This window comes from Sarcophilus harrisii, chromosome 4 (genome assembly GCF_902635505.1).
Source record: "Sarcophilus harrisii chromosome 4, mSarHar1.11, whole genome shotgun sequence".
Classification (NCBI taxonomy): domain Eukaryota; kingdom Metazoa; phylum Chordata; class Mammalia; order Dasyuromorphia; family Dasyuridae; genus Sarcophilus; species Sarcophilus harrisii.
In genome coordinates this window covers 89812951-89839610 of record NC_045429.1, presented here as the reverse complement: position 1 = coordinate 89839610, position 26660 = coordinate 89812951, and the positions used below count along the sequence as shown (strand labels likewise).

Here is a 26660-nt window from a genome sequence, read left to right as displayed (position 1 = left end):
CTTTTCTTCCAACTTCTTTTCCTAGCTGACTTTTTCAGAAATGTTGAACTTTCTTTTGGGGTGATTTTTACTTGGTTGTTTCAGTACCGAGGTTAACTTAATTAAATCCATAAATGGCAGTAAGAGCTCAGGAAATAAATTTTTTCTGCAATCTAAAAAAAGGTATTTGCTGCAGTGGATACAATGTCTATTTTGAAGCTAGGATGATTTAGGATCAAGTTTTGCTTCTGACACATACTGGTTGTGTGATCCTGGGCAAGTCATTTATTGCTTGGTCTTCTAAGCAGCTCTCTCTATCAAAAGCAGAGAAGATGCTCATTTGCACCGGAAGAAGTCCTCATTTGGGAATTTTGCCCACTAATTAAATCCTCAATCTAGTTCCTGTTCTCTGCCTAAGAATTGGCAAACTACTACCTGAGATCCAGATACATCATACCACTTGTTTCTGCATAGCCATGGAGCTAAAAAAAAGGCTTAAATTTTTAAATACAACAAAACTTTGTTTTAATATGTAAAAAATAAAATCCTTAGCTCCCTGGCCTTACAAAAAAAAAAAAAAAGTGGATTTGGCCTGTGGGTCATAGTTTGCTGATTCCTATAGGGAGGGAAAAATAACCACAGTTAGGATTTTATTCTTTTACCCTGGTCTTTTATAGTTTATTAGTACATGTGATTGGTGTGTGGTGCTCACAAGTTCAAAAAGACATGTTTACTCCGCAGTGAATTTTCTGAACTCCTTAATCCTAGCCAGTTACCTTGATCTAATTTATTGTTGGTCCCTAGAGGGTCAAGCCAGAGGTTACCAATTCTGGAAAAAAAACATTGCACATTGGATTTTACCAATGGTATGTTTATAGCATTTCTCTGTCTGTCTCTCTCTTTCTCTCTGTGTCTGTCTGTCTGTCTGTCTGTCTCTCTCTCTCTCTCTCTCTCTCTCTCTCTCCAAACACACACACATGGAGTTTCAAAATGGATAGGGCAGCTAGGTGTGTAGTAAATAGAGGAGTAGGTTTGGAGTCAGGAAAATCTGAGTTCAAATCTAGACTCAGATATTTATTAGCTGTATGACTCTTGTCAAGTCACTTAACCTTGTTTGCCTCAGTTTCCTCATATATAAAATGAACTGGAGAAGAAAAAAAATAAAATGCTCTAGTGTCTTTGCCAAGAAAACTCTGAAATGACTGAACAACAACAAATCAAAATAGATGTGTCAAATGACATTTGTGAGTGGAAAATCCTACCTTGCAAAGGTTGTCCCCAGGGCAGCCAGGAGTCACATTGACAAGTGTCTGATTGAGAGTTGAATTTCCTTTTGAAATGGGGAATAACTCCAATTTGTGACTGTTTAATCTTATGTCCTGGATGCATCCTTTGAAATACCCACCCCAGACCTCAGTTTCTTTTTTGTCTGGTAGGCCTCCAACATAGAGGACATCTCCACTTCGAATTTTCCACGTGGGAGTAGAAAGATATCCCAGGTTTTGGGAAGACTGATAGAGTTCAATTTTTTTTGGTTCCATTTTCAAGGTTATCAAGTGAATATTTCCATCATTTAGAAGGGATCTTCCCAGCAATCTGGAAGAGCTTGGGGTCAACACTGCTAGTCTTCCATGTTCCAGCCAGACATTAATATATTGGAAAGTACTGTTCTTCAAGGCCAGGAGAAAGCTGTATGACTTGCGGGTTCGGACAAACATGGAAAGCGTGACAATTTGTTCCTGATTGTTATCAAGTCTGAAGAGAGCATATCCTGTGGAGTCGTCCTGTCCAAATCTGCCAGCTGTATACTCTAGGAAGTTGGGGATAAGAGGGATAGAGGAAGAGAACCAATAGAAAAACATCTTAGGATTTCGGTCAAAAAAGGATGGATGAAGGAAGGAAATATTATTATGAAGATAAAATGAAATGATATATTTTAAAACCCTTTGTAAACCTTAAAGTACTATATAAATGCCAACTGTTATTATTATTTCATTATTATTAGAATATATATTTGACTTTTAAAAGAGCTGATGCAGCCTTTTAGGGAGATGATATGTCACAGAAACTGCTCTCAGAGCCAGGACAGCTTAGGATGAAGTCCAGCTTTCAACACATGCTGAATCTATGGTCCTGGGAGGCAATTCTCTAAGTACATACCACCTGCCTATATGCTTTGACAGGGAGGTTGCAAGGGAGCCATGTCTATACCAGATATTTTCAAGGCAAATAAAATCCCAGTTAAGTTGTACAACGATGTTCTTGATGATAAGAAAGTCATTCCATTAATCTTAATGTGGGAGAGCGGTAAAGGACCATCATCTCCCCATCTGAAAAGTGATATGTCCTGACCAAAGTCAAGCACCTAGTAAGTGCAAAGCCGGGATTCATATTTTGGACTTCTAACTTTAAATGCAATTTTTGTTTTTCACAATAAGTAATTGGATGGTAATGGGGTGGATAGAGTACTAGACTCAGAGTCAAAAAGATCTGAGTTCAAATTCTCTCTCTGATATTTATTGGTTGTGTCATCCTGGAAAACTCCCTTTACCTCTCTGTGCTTCAGTAGCTGTAAAGTGAGAAATTGGACCTGATAGCCTCCAAAGTCCTGTCTAATTCTAAATCTATGATCTTTTAATCTACTTATTATATTGTATTTGAGTCTGGTTAAGGACTAATAATTGCATCCTCATGTAATAGAATGGGAAATCTCAATGGACTTCCAGGTCAAAAGATTAATTGCCATTTAGTAATGCACAATGGACAGGTAGGAACCTCTCTGTTTCAGTTTTCTTATCTGTAAAATGGGGATAATAATAGTGAGGTGATAACTGCTTCACTGTGTAAGTGTAAGGAAAGTACATGTAGATTTTATAGTACTTTATACATATGAATTATCATCATTAGTGATTTTGGAATTTCATAATAATTAACATGTAAAGAGAGCTTTAAGTACTTTACATATATTAACTCATTTGTTGCTCATAATAATCCTAAAAAGGAAGTAAGATTATCATTTTACATATGAGAACTGAGGAGGTACAGAGTGATTGACTTGCCTGGAGTCACCTAGCTAGTAAGCCCATTGTTATTTATCCATTATAGCAATTGAGCTGTCACATTAAAAAAAATACACACATAGATGTGTATAATACAAATATATGTGTGTATCTATCTATCTATCTATCTATATCTATATCTATATATCTATATCTATATATATATATATATATATATATATATATATATATATTACAGGTCCTAGGAGAAAAAAATCTGTGTCATTTTGGAGGCTAACCTTTAGGAAGATTCTCAAAGAATGATAAGAAACAGGAGATAGTCACCCTGGTTGTAACCTTAATTGGAGGAGATGAAAAAGGTACAGGAAAGGTGTTGGAAGTCTTTGGGTTTTAAAGTTAATTCCCTATGATGATTTATTCTTAGTTTGTCATTTGCTTATATGCTTCTACAATATTAGCTGCACCCTAACATCATAATACTATGTTATTTTTACATGTGATTTTTGTGCCCATTTTTTGATTTCCCATTTATCTGATACTGTTGAGTCTGGACTAATCAAATGCTTTACCCTTGACTTGCCAATTGATAATGAGATAGTTTGAAGTGGGGCATGGTTCAGAGAACTAGATGACTCAGTTGGTATTTTATGATACCTAAAACACCAAAGTTGCAAGCATAAATGAAAGATTCTATGAACTGTGGACCTTATTCTGTATAGTCATATTTCTATAACAATTACCCATGAACCAGATCTCAACAAAATTTGTTTAAAAATATGCAGAAGATAACATCCATTTGTAAAATGATTATTTTTTATTTTGTTTCAAGATGGAAATTTAAAAAAAAAGCAAAAAATACATTCTTAAGATGTATACTGATAACTAGAGTATACTAAATTACTAATATATTAAATATTATATTTTATTATATAATTATATATTAGTAATTATGTAATTACAAATATACTAAATAATACTAAAATACCAAATTAGTATACTAAATCTGATTTAAAAACCAGCTAATTCCTCTGAATGTTGTCACAAAACAAATATAAACCAACAAAATTAAAAAGCAGATTGGTACATTTATCTGTCATCTTTTCCTTACTGCTTTCTAGGTTGCCTTGTTTTAAAGGCAAAGCTATTCTTCAATTTTTATAACCCCAAAATCAAGATATTAAAGTGTGAACTAGAGTAAAACTGACCTACTAGATATTCTGCCTAGGACATATAAACTTGACTGCATTTTCTTCAGAAATACAGAATAAGTTTTGTTTCTTTCTGATTCCTGAAATGCCTCCCCACCCCCTTAATTCTTGCCTGTCCTTTAAGACCCAGCTTCATTCCACTTCTCCCATGAAAGCTTTCCTGATGCCCCATACAGAAATAATTCTCAGATCTCATGCAGCATTTTGAACATTCATGCGTTTATCTCTATGTTATATGTGTCTTCTCTTGACTATTTAAAATTCCATGAATGTAAGAACTGTGTCTTATCAGTCTTTGTATTTCATGTGATCATAAATTTAGAATTAAAAGAGATCTTAATGGTCATCTAGTTCAACCTCTCTTACGGTTGTGGAAACTAGGTGACTTTCTTAAGGTTTTCTAACACCTATTACAGTGCTTGTATAGTAGATCTTTTACAAATGTTAATCAAATTGAATTGATTTTTAAATGCTATTTCAAAAATATCTGAAATTCATAATCATTTTTTAAAATTTGGGAAATCTCTTATGCTTTACTCAAAATTTGGACAAAGATTTGGGTCAATTCTCTTATAGCTGAACTACCACAAACCCTGTTTAAGCTATCGTAAGGTTTGAAAACCACCTGCCTAAAAGGCTACATTTCCAGAGCATTAGTTTTATTTTCTACAGGGGTAAGGCATTTAGAATCTGCATTTGGAGACCACCTGCTTGAGGCAACCATGGGTAGCTTTCAAAGCATATTGTTAGATGAAATAACCTCTTTGAGAAGGGCAACAGCTCCAAATACATTGCAGTATTTTTATAGGAAAGAATATCCTTATTAAGACAAGTTGGCTCTTGAAGCTTCAGGGATTTAAGGGTTGGCACAGAAACACTCAACCTCAGGGGTGGCAAGGGTCCATGCCCATCACCTTAGGATGCCTGCAGCACCACTTTTCAGAGACAAATTAGAAGAGAGACAATAGTAGTTCCTTTTTTCTTAGGGAGCTTTCCTTATCAGCTTCTCTATTGCTATTCTATAGGGAGTGAGCTGCTGTCTGTGTGGGATGATTTGAGAGGAACCAGGAGACCTCCATACCCATTAGCCCTAAATACTACATGAAGTTTCCATGTGACTTATGCCGTTGGGCTAAGACACTCAAGTCCCACGTAAAAATGCAAATGCTACACAGGAAAGGTAAGACATTCAACCATGCTCCAATATTAAAACCTTAGTTTGAATTGCAGAGCAGGATAGGCTAGCTAGTTAGCCAATTAGCATTTATTAAGGATATATTATATACCAGATACTGTGCTAGGAGCTGGGGATGCTAAAAAAAAATAGGGGGAGGGCAAAAACAGACTTTATATTCAAAGAGCTCACACTCCAATGAGCAAGTCACCCACAGGATTTTGGGGTCCTGGAATTGGTAAGTTTTAATGGTTGAAGGTAAAGCCTGTAAAGAATTCACTGGAATCTTAAGTGCAAATGGGAGCAAGCAGGGGTTGACCTAAGAAGTCAGTGGCAGCTTCCAAAAGGGAGGAGGAAGCTCAGATTTTGGGAGAAAGTGTTGCTGAGCTCTGTCTTAGGAAAGAGGCTTAGAGGGACTCAGTACATTTTCACAAAGACCCATAGGTAGTAGCAAAGCTGGTACTGGATCTGATTCTGACCTCAAATCTCTATCCGCTACTCTATATTTCCTCTCAAACACAATGAAAAACAAAATAAAAATTTTCTTTAAAAAATAAAATTCAGGAGCCTTAGATGTGTCATCAATAATGAATGAATTCTCTAGAACTATAAAGAGATTCAGAAAATTATGGTCTACCGGATAGATCTTGATGATTATACTGGCATAGGGACAGCTCCATAAAGTCTAAAAGCCTACTTTACAACAGAAAATATTGCTTTAACTGAAAGTGAAAAAAAATTTTTAGGTTCATTAACAAATGTTATGGCACATATATTAATGATCTGCTAGAGAGATCACTACATCTTTAAGAAATATTCCAGGATTGTCAAAAGCTTCAATACATTTTTTCATTTATAATTGTAACACTACCTAGAAGAAAAGGAGGTGATTGTAAATGAGGGCCCAAGAGAATTCATGGTAAGTAGCCCTATTTAAACATTGTGAGTCAAAAGCAAACAGTGAATTACAATATCCTATTTCTAGAGTAGATAGAATAATGGGAGTTTTAAGCCCAACATACTCTGGCTTTAGAGCTTTTCTATCATTTTTCTTTTCTATTCTTATTCTATATTAGATGCTGTATTTTAAGCAATTTATGTGTAAGCAAAAAATTGTTAGAGAAATATGTGGGTTTCTAAATGCAGAGAAAATGTGTTAAGGCATTGTTAAATGAAGCATACTTCATAAAGGATTCTAAGTGTGACTAGTTTTAAGTAATTTTTCAGACACGTTATTGAACTTGTGATCACTAAGTGTGAAATAGGAAATACTGTTATAGTTTCATTTGAAACTCATATTGTATGTTTTATATAATATTGATCTACCATGCTACCCTCCATTCCTTCCCCAGTCAGGTTCATGAGCATCTTGTAACCCTCACCAATGATTCCTAAACTTTTATTTATTTTTTTACTTCTGCAAAATAACTTTGTGTGAGGAATATAATTTTAAAGTAATTTTAAAATTTTGTATCCTTGAACCTAACATTTAAGTTGGATTTCTTATGGCATTAATTATCTTATGAATAACTGAAATTAATTATAAAAAAATGGCCAATGAATATTTTGCATAATTTCCATGAACTGATGAGTGCCATGTTTAAAGTCCATTAGTGGAAGACCACTGAATCTGAAATCAGAAGACTTTGGTTTGAACCTCAGCAATTCCACTTATTACCTATGCAATTTATTCAACCTCTCTCATCCATAAAATGAAAACATTGAACTAGATGACCTTTAAGATTTTTTTAACTCTAAGTCTATGATCCCATTAACAGTCTGATGCCCAATACTTCAATAACTTTAAGGAATAATAATTACACTATTATGGATACTCATTCATTCTCCCTCCAAAAATCACAAAACAATTTCCCTGTGCTTTGCTAGTTTTTCTGAATTGCTGTGGCTAAATGCATCATCTTGAAGCCAGTCCAGCAATGAGCCTCTCCACTTTTGGCTAAGCTAATCTATAGATGTTAGAAATACAGAAATAGGGCCTTTGTATGAAGCCTTTTTAATCTATTTGGAACTGCTACAGCTGACGTTCTCCTGGAACACTCTGAGAAGACAGAGTTACCTCCATGTTTTAATGTAGAATCATGGTTCTCTTACTTGGGGCAGTTATGGGTGCTTTCCTGAACCTGATCAATAGCTAGCACTCACTACCTGGTGCATCATTTGAATCTATAATAGTCCTACTATTTATCTAAATTGTACAAAGACAATACCTCCTCTTCTGAAAACTTACTGAACAGTTATTTTTTTAATCTTCCCCCTCCCTCTAGAGTTTACAATGTTAGACTAGATTATAACCTCCTTGAGGGCAGGGACTATTTATTTTTTGGTCTCCCTTTTCACTTAGAATGGTCCTTTGCACCAAGACCTAGTATTTGTGAATATTACTTTTTCCTGTATTTTCCAAGTTAAAACTCAGAATCATCCAACAAATGATGCATACTATAATCTCATTAATGAACAAAGGGACAGATTTTTCTCTAGATAGAAAATCATACCAGGATGGATAAGAAATGTCTATCTCTCATTTCCTGTATTTTCTCCACCTCCATTTCCTCCATTTTCCCATTTCTTTTCCTATAGTCTGACTTTCAAGATCAGAATAATGCTGAGCAGAGTTGGGAACCTAATAAGAATAAAGTCTGATCAAGGACTGGTTTTTCAAATGGACAAATTGTGCTCTTCTTGGTGACTAGGGCAATTGTAGCTGCATAGCTCGTAGACTTTGCTATTAAAAGCCACTGCTGTTACCTAGGTACATACATACTATTGGATATATGAATAGGATACTTATATACTACTTTCACATATATAAATGTGGTTTAATCTAAAACACTCTGATGCTCCAGCCTGTGATTCTTTTTTTCCTGTTCTCACCACTTATAGCTCTCAAAATATAACATATAATGACTTTATTCATCCTATCACCCTTGGCTGAAATATTGTAATTTCTGAGAGTTTGATAGTTGGTGAGAAAAGTTGGGTGGAGTGTTTGAAAATGCGATGTCCTGAAAAATCTCTTGCCCTTTTTTGCTCAAAAACCCCACTTTTCCAGGTTAGTTGTTTTGGAGGATTGGAGCGGGTAGGAACACAAGGATAACATGTCAGTGATGAAGAAAATCTGCAGGTAAGATAGGGAATCTGATGATTAAGTAAAACCTTGTCAAAATAGTTCTAGATGTGCTACTTTTAGATATCCAGTTCAAAGCCCCCTTTTCAGGCTATTCATCCATGGGGATGTGCTTTCATTGGTTTAACTGAACAACCTATGAAGTAGGTTTTTTTAATCCAGGATGTTGTATGGAGCAGGTGAGATTATTTTTGTTGCCACATTATGGATTTTATAATGTGAGGCTCTTCTTTCACCTAACTTTAGTTAACTGGTAGTGTTACCCTATTTTTTTTTAAATTGGGTAGTCTTGATATCAAAAATACCTTCAAAGTCAAGTAGAAAGATGTCTTCTTTTAGTGTCTGAGGAATCTAGCTTGAATTTTGTCTCTGCCACTTGAAAAACTTCGAGCAAGTCATTTACTCTCTCCAGACATCATTTCTCTCATTTGTAAAATGGAATATTAAACAATGAAATACTTTCATAGAGATAATTTTTTGGACAATTATCTTTCCTAATGTCCCTCAGATTACACATTGTAAATAGTATATGCTTATCAAGATTTATCAGATTCCCGCTAGAGAAGCATATTCTATTTATCAATATGTCAACCAATAACTACTTATTAATCACCTATATTAGTGCCAGACAATATCCATAAGGTAAGTTAATTGATATTTATGGGATTGACCAATTATATTGGAATTTAGGGAGTGGTTGGCTTATATTTAACCATCAATGTGTAGACAAGAGACCTTATGGGAAACTGTCAGAACTAAATTGTTGATTAGGGGCTTCTACTACACCTACCTATTTGCCTAGTGGCCACTGTCCACGTATTAAAAAGTACTAAAGTGTGTGTGGGATGAAGGGGGAAAAAAGAAGGAGATATTCTCTCTCTGTCTCTGTCTGTTTCTTTCTTTCTCTCTCTCTCTCTCTCTCTCTCTCTCTCTCTCTCTCTCTCTCTCTCTCGCACACACACACACACACACATCCTGGAAACTTTCCACCAGTCTGATTCTGTAGTGTGGCCTTGTCAGCATAGTCAGTGATGGGAACAAACCCTCTGTTGGTTTCCAACAGATACTTTTCATTAATAATGACATATACAAAATGTTTTAATTTCATAACTGACTAGTTTTTCTTTCTCTGTTGACCTGTTAGAATGATATATATTCTCATTCATTCTCTCTCTCTCTCTCTCTCTCTCTCTCTCTCTCTCTCTCTCTCTCTCTCTCTCTCTCTCTTTCTTTTTCACACACACACTCCCCACATGTCTTTAAATTTGAACTGACTTTTCCCAGAAGAAAAGGATTTTAATCTTATTTTGTGGGGGAAAAGTTCTCTCCATTAAGCAAACCTGAATTTTTCAAGTGGTTAAAAGGGAGAACATTTTGAATGGTGTAGGAAATTAGAAGATGCTATAGGAAATGAGAGGAAAAGAACTATATCATGAAAATAAAGCCTGGGACCAAAAGTCTTCTGTCTCTGTTCTTTAGAAAGAAAACAAATCTTAGAAATAAAACCATGGATTACTGAACCAAGTATCCCTTGAATCCACTTTTCTTGGACAGTTAGCATCAGCATGGTCAGTATTAACCTCAAGGGTCACTACATCTGGAAGCTGATCAAAATAAGTCAACATCTGTTTGTTATTTTGAATATGTAGTGAAAATATTGCCTAGTGTCAATTAAATATTTGGCAGCAACTTTTCTTCAAAAAGAAGGAAACATTGCTTAGGGTCTCCTTAACTGGAGTGTTTCTTCCCTCATCCTTTAAAAAAAATCTCACATATTGCAACTGCCATTCCATCTAAAATATTGCACAGACCTTGAATCCTTTCCACAGAATGAAACAAGGCCATGATTTGTAAATGATATTGCAGTTGGGGAAGAGAGAGGGGTGGCAAAGGAACCTGAATAGTTTCTAATAATTCCTAACCATTCTTAACTTATAAGGTAATACTGGCCATGAATGGTTTTAATTTCAATTCATATAAAGGAGAAACACATATTTACCAGATGTTGTTCTACATGCCACGTTGCTTTTCAATAAATTATTGCCAAAACTTCAAAGCAGTCTGTTGCAATTAAATGTCGGGCTTTGTCACTGCATCATAATCATACTACTGCTAATAATAACATTAATAGTGAAAAAAGGAATGTATGTATTACCTTCAGTGGCAGTGTATGAAATGATCCCACCCTATCACCATACACTGACCTCTGATTTCATTGGTCCAGAGAACTGCCACTGTGGAAACAGTCTTCAAATGCAGATGCTAACTTCTCTGTTATACCTGAGAGTCTCAGATATGTACCCAAAGCACTGTGAGGTTAATGCCCATAGCCGTATGACTAGTAATCACGAGAGGAAGGAATTAAAGCCAGGCTTTTTTAACTCAGGGCCAATCTTCTATCCATTGTGCACCATTGCCTCTAAGAAATGGCTGAGAGTTAAAGATTTTGAAATCTATGTCAAGCTGAATCATGCTAAAGAAAAATAAAAAAGCAAAAAGATTCCTGGGTCTTGCTGAGAAATGACTGTGACTTTTTCGTCCCTTTTGGACCATCTGACTCAGAGATCTGATATTACCCTACATAATATCTCCTTGGAGAAATCAAGTGGTTTTGTTCAAATTATCCTGAGCTCCTTCACAGTGACTGGCACATGGTAGGTATTGAACAAATGATGTTGAGTTGGCTCCTTCACTTGAAGAGCATTAAGTGAACTAGGAGGGAGAGTTTATCTGTACTCAACAGTCACCGAGGATATTTCTGAGCCCCCTTTCTTTAAGGAGTATTTCTCTGTCTGATCTCCAGTAAATGTTTAAAGTTTAATAGCATTTTACAAACACCACAATGAAAGTACCAGATGAGCTATTGGCTTATTCTAACATCTCTGTGTGAGTGAAACCCTGACTTCCTTCCTATGAGTGAAACTTGGAAATAATTAATGCACATTGCTAACCTCCTTTTTTTTTTTTTTTTCTCATCAGTGGGCAATCAGCAACAAAAGTTCCAAAGGGTCATTCATTATGTTTTTCAGCTGTAGCAGCAGGCAGATAGCTTTGTTCTTCCTGCTCTGCCTTGTGACAAATAGCACATCCTTACCTCTTAAGCAGTTCACCCCTTCGTAAGGCCGGTAGCAATCGCACTGGTAACTAAGCCACAAGTTGATGCAGCGTCCCCTATTTTGACAAGGGTGGTTTTCACACCAATCTTTTTTATTGCAGCCTGCTTTGACGTTGAATGATGAGCCTGATGATATGTTCTCAGGAGTAATGAGATTCGAGTCTATTTCAATGTCTTGGAGACAGCCTACAAATGAAGGTGCAGAATGCAGATTATAGATGTTAAGTAGAGCAGCGCCATCATTCGTCTTCCCTACTGGTAAACCACCCAAAAACGTGTTTTGAAATGCAATCATCACTTGGTCACTATCAATTGGAGAAGGAGCTTTATCGACACATTTCTCTACACAGGAGTTGTCACGCAAAGTAAGGGTAACAGCTTCTGCTAAGGTTACCTCCACTGAATGCCATTCTCCATCACTGGTATTATGGGAAATGTGCAGCAACACCTTAGACTGGTTATTGACTTGGACTGAGAGGTAGACGTAGCCATTCCACAGCTCAAGCTTTACATAGGTGTCTTTGTCGCCTCGGAGAAGTAGGAGAGCCGATGACTGCACAGTCTGAAAACTAAGGGCTATGTGAAAGGGAGTGATCCCTGAACCACTCGTCATCCACAGGAAACTATTACCCTCAAAGGAAAAGGTAGTGACAATGTCGCAGAGTGACCCAGAATAGCCGGGTGGGCAGAGGCAGCTGGATTCATGTTGGCCGTTTTGTATGTAAGGGATGCAGATCCCATCGTTCTGACATTTGTTTCGGATACAACCCAGGAAAATTTCACGGCAGTCCACTCCCCCATAAATTATTCCCTGGTAGTCTTGAGCTGGACAATGGCACGTGTAATTTCCAGGAAAATTCTCACACGTCCCACCATTTTTACAAGGGTCTGAGGAGCATTCGTCAATGTCATCTTCACAGCGGATCCCTGTGAAATGATAGAAAATTTTTTGAATGAATAGATTTTAGGTTAGAAATTCAGATTTTGTTTAAGTGTGAAGATGTCACAAGTGACACTTAAATCAAGTGAACAAGCATTTATCCTATTGTGTGCCAAGCACTGTGCTAAACACTGGGGATCCCTGTTAAATGATAGAAAATACTTTGAATGAGTAGATTTTAGATTAGACATTCCACATCAAGTCAACAAGCATTTATCCTACTGTGTGTCAAGCACTGTGCTAAACTAAACTAAAGAAAGTCAAAACCAGTCCTGCCCTTACTGAGTTTACAATCTAATGAGAATACAACATGCAAGGGACTATGTATATAGACAAGATATTTTCAAGATAAATTAGAGATAATCTCAGAGGTAAGGAACTAGCATAACAATGAATTTATTTTGCAGTAGCTGTTTAGAACTGATTTATTTTTAGACTTCATAATAGAATAACTGATTGCTTCAAAGAGAAATTGAGGTAGAACTCTGTCAGAGAATCAATCAACAATAATCAGTAAGTAATCATTTATTAAGTGCTAGCTACTATGCTAAGCTCTGAGAGTACAAACAAAAGCAAGACCCAAAAAGCTCATATTCAAAGAGGAAAGATAGCACATGTAAATTAACATACCCAAGAAACAGAGTGGATAACAAGTAACCTTAGAGGAAATAGCAATCAATAGCAGGTTAGATATGGAAAGATCTGCCATGGAGATAGTCCTTGAGCTGAGTCTTAAAGAAAGCTAGGAATGCTGAGTGTTGGAAGTTGGGATGGAGAGCATTGTAGACTTCAGAAAGAGCTAAAACAATGGCATGGAGATGTGAGATGAACTCGCATAGATAATGCAATCCAACTAGGTTGCAGAGTTCAGAAAGGGTTATAAAATATAAGAAACCTGGAAAGAAAGGTTGTGAATCATGGAATCTTGGAGACATCAAAACCTCAAAGACCATCTAATCCAACAAATCTGATTTTCTTAGCACCATTGATAAATGGTCCTTAGACTCTGCTTGACAATTTCTATAAAAGGAGAATTTGGGGACGCGTCTGATTTCTTATCTCTTACCATCAAGCAAAAAGTATGTTTGATACATACTTAAAGAATTAAATTGATTGTTTTCTGAAGCTGATCATTCTGTATTTGTAGCATTCTCACTATTGTGTTTTTCCTTATATCAAGCAAAAATGTGCTTCTCTGCAGTTTGTCCCCTAGTTCTGCATTCCGAGGTCAAACAGAAAAATAACTCTAAAGATATTCATTCATCCATGAAACATTTATTAATATTTATTACATTTAATGTACTATGATGGGTCCTAAAGGAGCTACAAAGATTAATAAGATATGGACTCGGCATGCCAGAAGTTTTTTTACTGGCATCTATTTATGTTCTATGGTATCTCAGGGGGTTAGACTTTCTGATCTGGAATCACACCACATAGACATTTATATCCACCAAGTTTCATACCCTGGGGATTAGCCTATAATGGTAGATGAAGAATAGTACTTCTGAAAGGGAGAGCTGGAGGAATTGATTGGTGATTAGTCCTGAATATGCATCATTTGTATTTCTGCCTCAGTTCAGTGATTAGCATCTGTATATTCAAGTTCTACACCACAAGTTATGTCCAAGAGAAAAGATCTGATTAGGGATTCAAGAAAGAAGTAAGCTCCAGTCTAGCTACAAAAATAGGTATAGACTGACCAAGATATGGGAAAAGAATTAGAAACTATAAGAAGTGAAAAGACATCAGGGCCCAGACATGAGTGGATGATCTCCTAACTGTAAGAAAATATTAAGACCTACACTATTCAATTAATTACAACTAATTAATTAATTAACTATATAACTATATAATTAAAACCTACACTATAGGTAATCTAGTGAAAATAAAGGAAACAGAAAGAAGGCTTTAATGAGGAAAATAAAGGGAATCTGACTTGGAAAAGGAAAATCACCTGGTCCAGGTAAACTCTATTCTTAGCTACTGAAAAAAAGTGGCAAAAGTAGCTATTGTGTCCTTGTCATAAGTATTTCTAAAGTCTTGGAAAATAAGAGAAGTCATTCAAGATGGAAAAAGGGGCAAATGTTCCTAATTTTCAAAAAAAGAAAAAAAAAGGCAGATTGGTGATTTTAAAAAAAACTACCTACAAGCTATGGACAGTGAGCTTGACCTCAGTTTCAGTGTTACAGTAGATGTCCCTATAGGATCATAGCAATAGAGAAGTCTGAGTAGTTATGGTCCTGTTATAATGGTCTTAAGAGGTTGTGGCACTAAAAGATTTCTGTAAGAGGAAGGTGAGAAGCTATTGAAAGCTAGGTTTACCATTTTGCCTAGTCCTATTACTGAATTAGCAAGACCAAATTGTAGTATTTGAATAAATAATCTCAAATTTTGGGGAGATGGTAAGAGAAAAGGGGACAGAATAATGAATTTGGAGACAGGAAAATCTGTGTTTGGATTCTTTCTTGAACTTTTACTTGTTGTGTGACTAGGGGCAAGTCATTTAACTACTCAGCCTCAGTATTTTCATATGTAAAGTGCCATTTGAAGTCTTCCTGATAGAATGTCTATAAAATTGTCTTCAAGTTTTAGGGTGGTTTAAGTTCCAGTTTTCATTATTCTTCCCCAATTGCAACACTTCTCTCTCCTATTGATAGCTTAAATGGCTGAATCAGTTAGTTATTGGAAAGATGCTCATTTATCCTTTTAATTGAATTGTCATTGGCCACGTCAGATACCAAGCAAAAAGATGATTTCTACCCAGGAAACTATTAAACTAGTTTAACTTTTAAAAATCAGCAGGGAAAAAATACCCAAACAAAGGCCTTGTTACCATGGATATTTATAAGTCTTTTGTTCAAAGTTCAAATGAACAAATATGATTAGCAACAGCACTAGTAGTTCTTCAGTTTTTCAATAAAACAAGGGATCAAAGTATATGTTATGTATATTTTGGTTCTATATACCTCCTGCTATAATGAAATTCAATCTAACTCTGGATCAGCAAGCAGATAAGTCATTTTTACTCAAAGTAATTTGAATTAAAAGTATAACTTGTTGGGATCAGAATATAAATAAAAAAGTGTTTATAATAATCCATTTGGTGTCTTCATCAAAATCATTCACAGTGTCCATCCAAAGAAGAGTTCTTGAATCAGTGGCAAAGGAGCCACTTGTCAGGGGTGCTTTAGATGGAATGCTTTTTTAGAAGGAACAAAGAGAACATGATACTCCTTTCAAAACAATTCAAGTCACACCCCAGAAGTTGTGTTCAAGAGAAGAGAACTGATTTTGAATTTAAGAAAGAACTATCACTTACTATCAAACGTCAAGCTATCAAGGGGAGCCAACTCAGAAAGTCCAACTGAATGATTACTTCAATAGAAATGTTATACTCATTGGTGATAGTGTGAGGATACCATAAAAAAGGGGAAAACAGTCAGGACTCAGAAATTTGGAAGATGGGTTGCTTTGGTTACATGTGTTCCCAATATGTGTATGTCACCACCTGAATACTTTTAAAGTTAGTGCTTTTACTTCCTACAGATGCTGTGTAGATTTGCTATGGAATGAATGAAAAGACGTTTATTGTATGCTTACTATGTGCCAAAATAAAAAAAAGCAAAAGTATTACTCTGCCTACAAGAAACTTAGTCTAATATGAAGAGACAATCCACACAGATGAGAGCAGAGGTCAAGGAGGAGCCCTTCTGTCTGATAAATTAAAGTAATGGTGAATTGAGTCATAGTGAAGTGGATTAGCACAGATCATCCAGGAATAAAAGAAGAGGTGGTGATGGTTTCAGGACTAGAAAATAAGGTGAGAACAGAGGAACTGTGAGACAAGACATTGGTGAAGCTGTCAAGGAGGTGACCAGAGAATTGGGAAAGAAATGAATCATAGCTGGGATTTATCTGAAACTGTGGACCAGGAGTGGCAGTAAACAGTTGGGACAACAGGGCTCCAGGGTAGAAGATCCAGAGAGGAAAGGATTAAAATCTCCAAAGTATGATCTCTAGAATCAGGTATAGAGTAGTTGGCAATTTCACAGATTTGGTCAGAGAGTAGACTATGAGAGAGTGTGTTTTAGATTCTAGGTTGGGGAGGGGTTTTGGGTGGAGATGTTTTATGTAGCTACTTTTTTGTAATTAATTTGCCATCTTAATAAATATCTTTGCTCAGCTAATTATGCCTACTGGCTTATTAAAGTTTAGGTCATTGCTGTGCTGAACTACTGTTTTAGGAGTATAGACACAGACTTCTAGCATTTGGAAGTGGTCACCCCTTAAGTGACCCATCTTTTAATAGATTGTTTTAGGTTGTCAAGAGGTTATATTCTATTACAATCCTTTCTTGGATTTTGTCTTTCAGATGAACTTTCAAGTATTTCAATTAATACCCTTTTCTTGTAAGTATTTTTATGATATCCAGTTCAATGATTATACCTAGGCATTTTTTGCCCCATGCAGTTTGTTTTTAGCCCATTCATTACCTTTGATGTTATTTGTAAGATATCAAGAAAATTAATTTTTACTAAACTTTTATTTGTAGAACCCCATTCCTGGTCTAGGGTCTGTCATTCCTATTCAAATTCTGATCTCAGATATCATCTTCTTAGCCAGCTATTTACTTCCCAAATCAATTTATCTCATTTTCCTTTAATGGATAGCAGCAAGAAAAACACTACCTATGCCTTTATGGTCACTACTTGTTTGCTTGAGCCTCTATAATCTTTGGCAATTCTTTCTATATTTACCTGGTGTTATGTTTTATGCCCATATGAGTCACCAGAATTAAAAGTAAAACATATACTCCTAAGTTCAAATCTGGTCTCAGACACTAGTGGTTCTGGGCAAGTCACTAAGTCTTGTTTGCTCAGTTTTCTCATCTGTAAAATGAGCTGAAGAAGGAAATGGCAAACCACTGCGGTAACTTTGCCAAGAAAAACTCAAATGCAGTCATAAATAGTCAGATACAATTGAAAAGGACTAAACAACAATTGATCCTAATCTTTTCTTCTTCTGATTAGTATAGGATGCTTTCTCATTTGACAGCTTCTATAGCTCATCTTTATCATTCCTTGTTGAACAAGGAGCTTCTTAATGCTCTGATTAATCTATCTCTTTTCTTTTCAGGAAAACTCCAAAATTTTTAGATTGCAATGATAAGTTAACACTTGGTGCAGACTTCACCTGGTGGAATGGACAGATGAGAATAATGGCCATGAAGGCAGGTGAAGCAGATACTGTGGAGCCCTTAGAGCTTGGTTTGACATCAAAGACACTAAGGTCATTCACTGCATCTCGAGTCATCACCAATCATCTTGATTTTGTCTTGCCACTAGACAGTGATGACTCTGGAAGAGAGTAAGACCGACTTCATGCAACTCTGCCTCATATAAATCATTTAGGCATGAATCAAAATAAAAAAGATCTTCCCTAATACAATCATTAGCATTTTTTCCATTTCTTTGGAAATATTGATTAGACATCAAAATTGACTTTTTAAAAAAAATTATTAGGAGGCACCAGAAGAGAATTATATTTCATTCACTACATTATAGGATCAAAGAGTTGGGACTGGAAAAGACTTCAGTGGCTGTTCAAGTTCAGTCACATAAGTAGTTGAGTGTCAGAGACAGAATTTTAACTAAGGATCTGTGACTCCAAGTTAAGATTCTTCCCCCTGTATTATGTGGTAGGAAAGGGCAAATTCTAACAAGTGGGCATTTCCTATTTTAAAATAGATTTTAAAATTTTCTCTCAAAAGAGCATCCTGGATTTTTATTACTTTCCTTAATAATAGTCATAATCTTGTTTTTTTTTAAATTATGTTTTGTGTAACGATTTGAATATGAGAAGTCTGTATCTTACCCAGATGGTCCTACTGAGGAATCAGCACAATTTCTTCAATATGATACAAAGATAGCTTGGAAATGCTGAATTTGGGGAAATTTTTAAAAGCAGATCTTTGCAATTAATTTCATGAAAAATCTTCCTAGGTCAGCATCTTTTATGTCATATATATATGATACTTTTCTATTTTGGAAAAAATTCTAGATTTTTAGAGTAGAATGAAAATGCATCTGACTATGATAATTCTGGATTATGTTTTACTAATTTTCTCTTACAGTCCTTTGGATGAGGAAGGATAGAACAAGGAAGTTGATACCAAAAATAAACAGAGAAAGAGTAAGAAAGTCCCTACCTTCTTTGATGAGTTCAAGTCATTAAAACCAAATAAATTTTGTCTTAGAATATCAAAAGAACTGGCAGATGAGAATGCAGAGCGTTGATCAATAACCTCTGAGAGATCATGATGAATTTTCAAAGTTTCACAGAATTGAAAAAGGGCAAAAGTTCTCCATTTTTTAAAAACAAAAAATGAAGAATACAAATTATAGGCTAGTGAGTTAACTTTGATTCCTGGCAAAATTCAAAGATGCATTATTAAAGAAATGATTGATGAACATCTAAGAGAAAAAATAGTAATCAAAGATTATTATTCCTTATTCATATCAACTATTGTCTCAAGATTCCAAACTAGCTTTACTTCTTTTTTTTGGATAATGTAAATAAACTGGCTCATCAAGGAATATTTCACATAAAGTCTACCGAGATTTTTTTGTAATTTTACAAAGTCCCATGCTATTTCTGGGAAAAATATGACTAGACAATTTTTAAATGTTTTATGGATATGCTAAAAATAATGATTAATGGTTTGGTATTATTGTGTATGGAGTTTTCTAATAGAGTGCCCTGATGAATTATACTTGGATTTAAATAATTTATAATTGTTATCACTGATTTGAATAAAAAAAATGGTTGAGGTTTAGGAAGGCTAGTCTATACGCTGGAAAACAGTCAGGTATCTGGAGAGTAAAACACTGGGCCAAATCTAATAAGTATGAATTTAAATGGGAATATATGTAAAGATGCACATATGTTTAAAAAAAAAATTCTGGGCTCACATTTTCGGAATGTTATTGAAATGTAAAAAGCATCCAGAGGAGAGCAAGTAGGTAAATTATGGACTTTGCAATGATGGCACATGAGGACTAGCTGGAATAAATGATCCTAGTGGAAAGAAGACTTAGAGGCACATAACTGTCTTCAAGTATTGAAGGGTTGATACCTGGAAGAATGATCAAATTTGTTCTTTTTGGTCCCAGAAGCAATGAGTACAGAACAAAAATAGCAAATTTAGGCTTGATTAAAGGAAAAATATTGTGACAATGAGAACTTTTCTAAAATGGAACACACTCCCAAAAAGCAGCAAGTTCACCCTTACTGGATCCATCCATAGATTCTCCATCTAAAGAAAAAGTTGAAACATCTCTTATCATTATATATTTTATAGAAGGGATTCTGTTTTATTCCAACTCTTTGTGATTTGGGCTACAGTTACACCTTTCATTAAATAATATAAGCAAATGGAATGATTCACATATTAAAATGTAGGGAGGAGGGAGGAATATATCCAGATCCCAATTGTTCAAGCAGATACTATGGAGAGGGGCAGTTATGACATAAAAACAAGGATATCAATAGTCACCCAGCAAGTCATATGAGAAAATAACTGAAAATGAAGTGGGAACAACAGTTGTCAAGACTTCAGATGTGTATATATCAAAGTACAGGCTATGAGTAATAAAGAAAATAAATTTGAGAATGCAATTTAAGGCAATAAATACAACCATGAATCTTTACTAGGAAAAAAAGGAAAAGTATTTCTTGTTCTCAAGAAACAGATCAAATGATCCTAAAGACAAGCATGGGACTTCAAATCATACAGAATATATATATATATATATATATATATATATATATATATGTGTGTGTGTGTGTGTGTGTGTGTGTGTGTGTGTGTGTCTATAATATATATAACTATATACATTATCTATTATATATAATAATCTAATTTAAGCTTTTCATCGATGCAAGGCAATTTTTTTCTCTTGCTTAATTGATTATTGCTTTTCTTAGCACTGCTGTTCTAAATCTTTCTTTTTTTCTTCCTTCTTATCATTCTTCTTTTCTCTCTTCTCACCAAAGGACCTGATTTGGAATTTTATTAAGAAAGCAGAGGCACTAATCTTTAGCTCCCTTTTCCCCTTAAGCTTTTGCACCAAGGATAAATTCCTCTATTTGGCTTTTAGATCCCCTCACAGTGTGGCAGTGGCCTGTCTTTCCAGAGTGGAAAGACACATTTTAAGTCATACTGTGTTGCAGTTAAATTGCTTTGTGTGCTGTTCCCCTTACAAGAATCTATTACGTGCCTTTGTCTGAAATGCGCCATCTCCTCATTAGATTGTAAGCTCCTTGAGAGTAGGAACTGGTGTTTTCAGTTTGTCTTCCTTTTGTGTCCCTGATGCTTAGCACAGCTCCCATACTAGTAAACGTTTAAGAAAAATTTTTGGATTGAACAATTTTTTACCCCCAATTTTCTCTGGGAAAATCATTTAATTCCTCGTGGTTCTCCATCTTCTTTGTTCAGTCTCTATCAATTAACTGTGGATGTTGCTTAAGAGTCTGACTCGGGCCCCCCACCTTTATTCTATATTATCCTTCACTTGGTACCCTCATAAAAGAACATGAATTCAACTACCATCCTTATGAAAAGCCCCTTACTACTTACCTTTTTAAATATTACTCTCCTCTGTGCACTCTATGATGTAAGTAGGTTAGCTTACTTGTTCTTCCTCACTCATGATTTCATCTCCTGTTAAGGTATCTCATGCCTGAAATGTTCTTTCTCATCGCCTCCAACCTTTGAATTTTTTTGTTTCTATCAAAATTTGGCTTAAATATCAACTTCAAGAGGTCTTTCCTCATCCTCCTACTCCAGCTGTTAGTGCCATTCCCTTTAAGATCTCCTTGTACCATATCTTGTATACATCTATATATGTACCAATTATTTTCTCCATTAGTTTGTCAACATTTTTTGGAGGGAGAAGGAATTGCTACATTGATTTCATCTTTATATCCCCAGAGCTTAGTATAATGCTGGGCACATTATTGGCACTTAACATATGCTTATTGATTGGTTAGTTTTAGAGAAATGCAAGAGAGAAAAGATGCACGTGCTAGTGTGTCTCTCTCTCTCTCTCTCTCTCTCTCTCTCTCTCTCTCTCTCTCTCTCTCTCTCTCCCCTAAAAGTCTAAACAGTTAGTACAATTAAGCATGGAAAATAAAAAGATAAATATTGATGTAGATTCATTCTTGAAGGCAGCTAAGTGATGAAGAGGATCCTGGGTTTGGTGTCAAGAAGATTGGATTTTAAATCTAACCTCAGAGGCTACTGACCTTAGGAAAGTAACTTTACTTCTAGTTTGCTCAGTTTCTTTAACTGTAAAATTGGGATAGCAAGAGCACCTTTCTTAGAGGGTAGTTGTGAGAATAAAATAAGGTAATAATTATAAAACATGTATCACAATGGCTGATACCTAGTGGATGTTATATAAATACTCCTTCCTTTCCCCTTCCCTCCTTTTGCTTAGACATCATAAGCAACTTGACCTTAATACTGCAAAGGGAAAGAAAGGTCAAAAATAGCTTATTTGATAAACAGAGAAAAATAAAAACAGGAAAAGTAATGAAATCTCTTTGCCAGCTATTTGACAGATGATGAACAAAGAACAAGGTCCACTGTCAATCAAGATGAACAGATTAAACAATATTTATAGGACTGTCTGTGTCATTCAGACATCTTGGCTATTTTTTTTTAATGTGCCCAAGCTGATGTGTTTGGCTCAAAGATATGTAGTCTAAGAAATAAACTTCTAAAACTATTGCTTTTTAGTTTGTGTACTGAAATTGTTTGCTGAGCTAAATATATTTTATTTATATCTTTTCTCAATATTCCTTGATCTCAGGAATCTGATTTTTAATATTTAAAATAAAATTATGCTTATGTGATATTTTATTACCTGACACATCCTAAAGTTTCCATCCATTCGTGCTCTGTATCTTTGAAAGAAAAAATCCACATTGATGAGATCACAGATTCATTGGAATATTGGGGTAAATAACATTAATTAATATGCATATTTTAAAAAACCCTGATGCTATTGTATAATAAAGAGATTTGAAATTAATTCTTAGCTTATTATAAGATATTGTTATTGAAACAGCTAATGAAAAGTGATATTTACAGAAAGTTAGGATTTAAGCTGTCTAATCCTTGTAAGCTTTATTTAATTAAACTATAATTTTTCTTGACTTCATTATTTAAATTGAATTTTTAATTAGAAACAAATTTTGGGTTTAATTTACAATGATATGCATAGACTTTGAATTGAATTATTTAAATATTCTAATTGTCAACCAAAAAATGTACTAAGAAGGAAATCAACTTTAGTTATTAAACACTATTGTATAACAACATCTTTTAAAAGTAAACAAACTAGGAAAGATGTGATTTGTTAGTTTCTTATAATAAATAAGACAAAAGTTACCTGTGAGTATTGCAAGAAGAAAAATTTGCGAGGTAGCTGCAAACATTTTTCTGCAAGTAGAGGTGACTTTCTAAACTTCTAAATCATTGATAAGGCCATTTTGTGATAATTTTGTAATTCATCCTGAAATGAAAGCTTGTTTTCCAGAATTGTCCAGTTCTATTAAGGTGCTAAGATAGATAGCTTAGTATTTATTGGCTGTGCACTTTCCCCAGACCAGATCAGCAGAGCTTAGCATAAGACTCTGCTTACGCAATAGACCTAAAGCATGTTTATCTCCCTGAATTCCAAACAGAATGATCTTTTAAATTATATTAATAGCTTTATTTGGATAAAAAAAATGATGTATGTTCACAGGAAGATTAGAAGAGAAAAAACAAAAGGAATACTATTATGTGAAGGTGCTGTAGATCACCTGGAAGGCAGGGAAAAATATATGAAGAAACAACAAAAGATGAGTGTGAATGGGGGGGGGGGGGCGGGAAGTGTGTTTAATATGTTTCACCAGCTTCATGACTTTACCCAAGAAACATCTTAGGAGACGGTTCAAGTGATGTGGAATATCCATTATCTTATGTTTGAACTATATAGAACAGAGCCAATAAGTAATCAGAAAAGGTCTCTGAACAGCCAAAATTCATGTCACAAAATTCATGTCCATTCCTTATAGAAAAACCTCTTGAGTCCTTACTTAGAATCTGTGAAGTAATTGAAAAATCTATCTCCTCTGAAAGTTCAGAAGCATTTGGGCAAGAATGAGCAGAAAGAGAAATAAAAGTAATGTTGCCATGGGGATATGCTACAATCACCTAGAAAGGAAGAGGAAATCTTTGAGGAGTCTGGGAAATAAATCACAAGACTGACATGGAAGCATACTTATAGTGGTGATGGGGAATTTCTGCTAGAGTTTCTCCTTATTAGAAGCAGAAAGTCTAAGACATTATTGGTTTTCCTTAATTATAATTTCATTCTTCCATACATAGAAAAAGCAATAGTGGGAGCTGTTCTTATTGGCCTTTTTCTTATCAGGGAAGAAGAGTGGGCTGCTGAAGGAGAAATGATGGGGCCTTAGGGAAGTGGTGTAGGGGAAATGACTGTTTTATCTTATAATTCCCAGTAGAGTTAAAGGAAGCTAGAAATGAGCAAATTCATACCCTAGAATGGGGCAGAATAGCTTTCAAAGCTTTAGAGAAAGATTAAATGGAATCCTAAGAAATTCTAGAGAATTCTCTTTATCTAGTTTCTGACTTTCTGGACTTTCAAAATAATGAAATTATATTCCTTTCTTACCCTGAAACTTTTCACAGAACCTGGGCCCTCTTTGTCCTGAAAAAGCCTAACTACCATTGAAATCTGCTCACTCTGGACTATTTTACAAAGCCTACCCTATGCCTTTTCCCATCACTGACTTGCTCCAGTAGCCTTCATTTTATTAAAAAAAAGGCTTACCTTCCTTCATTCTCCTTCTAGACTTTGCAATCATACTCCTGTACTGTACTTTCCTCTTTCCCACCAATCTTCCTTTTTCAATTAGCTTTGGTGTGGTGTCTTCTACTACAATCTAAATTCCTTGAAGGTAGGGACTTTTTGGGCTTATCTTTGTATCTCTAGCTCTTAGCACAGTGCCTGGTACATAGTAAGTAAACATTTAACAAATACTTGTTTCCTTTCTTTCTTCTCCAAGAGAAGCCAGCTCAAGAGGAATGGGAAACCCTCAAAAACAAAAATCTAAAGGCACAATTTTGGATGAAGAGTTAAAGGGGGAATTGTTTAAAAAGACCAATGGGTTTAGGTAGGTAGATGATGGAAACAAGTGTGGATAAGATATATAGAAAAACATCATGCTGTCTGTTTGAAATGGGAGCTACGAAGCTACAAATTAGCTGCAGCTAGGGAAGTATGTTAAGGAAAACAAAAACATTTTTTGAAAATTATATTGAGAGAAGAGAGTATCAGAGAAAGTATAGGATTATTACTCCATGTGGAAAATATACAAGAGGCAGAACTGATAAACCTGTCTCTTTTCTTTTTCCCTTACATTCTTTATTTCTCCCTTTTACCACAGAGAATAATATTTGGACTAGAAAGGACAAAATGAATGACTAATAAGAGTTGAAACTTATGATTAAATAAGGAGATAATGATAGAGCTTACAAATGCTTACAAATAGCTATGATTGCTAAGCTACTGGTTCCTAAAAGATCACAAAAGACAGAAAAAATGGTATAATAATGGAGAAGAATAAATATTATTTTGATTTTTTAAAATGAAGATGTTACAGTGAGTATTACTTGGATACCTTGAAAAATTCTAGGACTTATTATTAAAGGTGATGAATGGTCAGTGAACATCTAGAAGGGGAAGTATTAATAAATAATATGATGAGAGAATGTCATTTCAAGAATAGCTAGTACCAGATTAAAGTAATTTCCTTTTTTGACAGAATTGTTCAAACAGTTGCTATAGATGCTATAGATACAGTTTGCCTCAGTATCTGCAAAGTATATAAAGAAGTTTCATGCTATTTTCGTAGGCAAGATGAAGAGATTGAGAGCTAGGCAATAATATCAATTCGATATAAAAAGGGGTGAATGAACAGACCAAAAGAGTACTCATTAATCAGTCAATGTCAATTTAGAGGGAGATTTCTCATAGAGATCTGTTTTTGGCCTTATGATTTCTTAATCTTTTTACCAATGATTTGTATGAAGACATTTTTGGCATGCTTAGCTGAAAAGGATAACTCACATGCTAGATGACTGTTAGGATTTCAAATCTTATTAGATTTGGGCCAGTCATCATAGATCATTGTACCAAATCTAATAAGATGAAATTTAATAGAGATACTCATAAATTCTGAAATTTTGGTTCACAAAATCAGTTTCATAAATTCAAGATCACTGAGCTAATCACAGATGGGGAGACAACAAAATCTGAGCATATAGTGTATCATAACCTCACTGTTGGTCAACTGTATATTATAACAGTCAAAAAACCCCATCATTATATATGAAGAACTACATTAACTGAAAGGAAAAGGACATAAACACACACATACACACATATATTCTGTACTCTGGTGAGAGCACATCTGGAGTACTGTGTTCACTAATAGGTATCATTGTAGAATGGACAGTGATAAGCTAAAGATCACACTGTGTAAGGTGAACATGATAATGAAGGGTTTCTGAACCACATGAAATTTCATTGAAAGAGCTTATCAAGTTGAACCAGGAGAGGAGAAAGCAGGGGGTAGATGTGATAGTTCCCATTAAGCATAGAACCTATTAAGCACCTACTATTAGACACTGTAATTCACCAAGTATTTGAAAGTCTGAATATGTGGGAGAATTATCAGATTTGATTTTTCAAATCCCAGAGGGCAGAATTGGAGGCACTGAGTGAAAACTGCAGAGAGAAAAATTTAGTCTAAACAGAAAGAACTATTTCTTAAGAATTAGGGCTTTCTCAGAGTAAATTGAGCTGCAGAAAGAAACCTATCCAACTAATTCTGAAAAGTATTTCACTGAAAGACAGACATAGCTAGTTTGTGACAGACACATCATCAAGTTGATGTATATAACTCATATAGTTTTTTCCCATATTTAAAGAGATTATA

The 26660-nt window shown here is 35.0% G+C and overlaps 1 protein-coding gene across 1 annotated transcript in view; it reads right to left on the bottom strand.

Moving 5' to 3' along the window:
• The window catches only part of CRB1 (crumbs cell polarity complex component 1), a 263746-nt gene that overhangs the window by 51616 nt on the left and 185470 nt on the right, over positions 1-26660 (bottom strand). Inside the window, exons 6-7 of the mRNA XM_031937087.1 lie at positions 11621-12568; positions 1242-1789 (exon numbers count right to left, since the gene is read on the bottom strand). Coding sequence (XP_031792947.1) covers positions 1242-1789; positions 11621-12568 — 1496 coding nt within the window. The remainder of the gene's footprint in view (positions 1-1241; positions 1790-11620; positions 12569-26660) is intronic.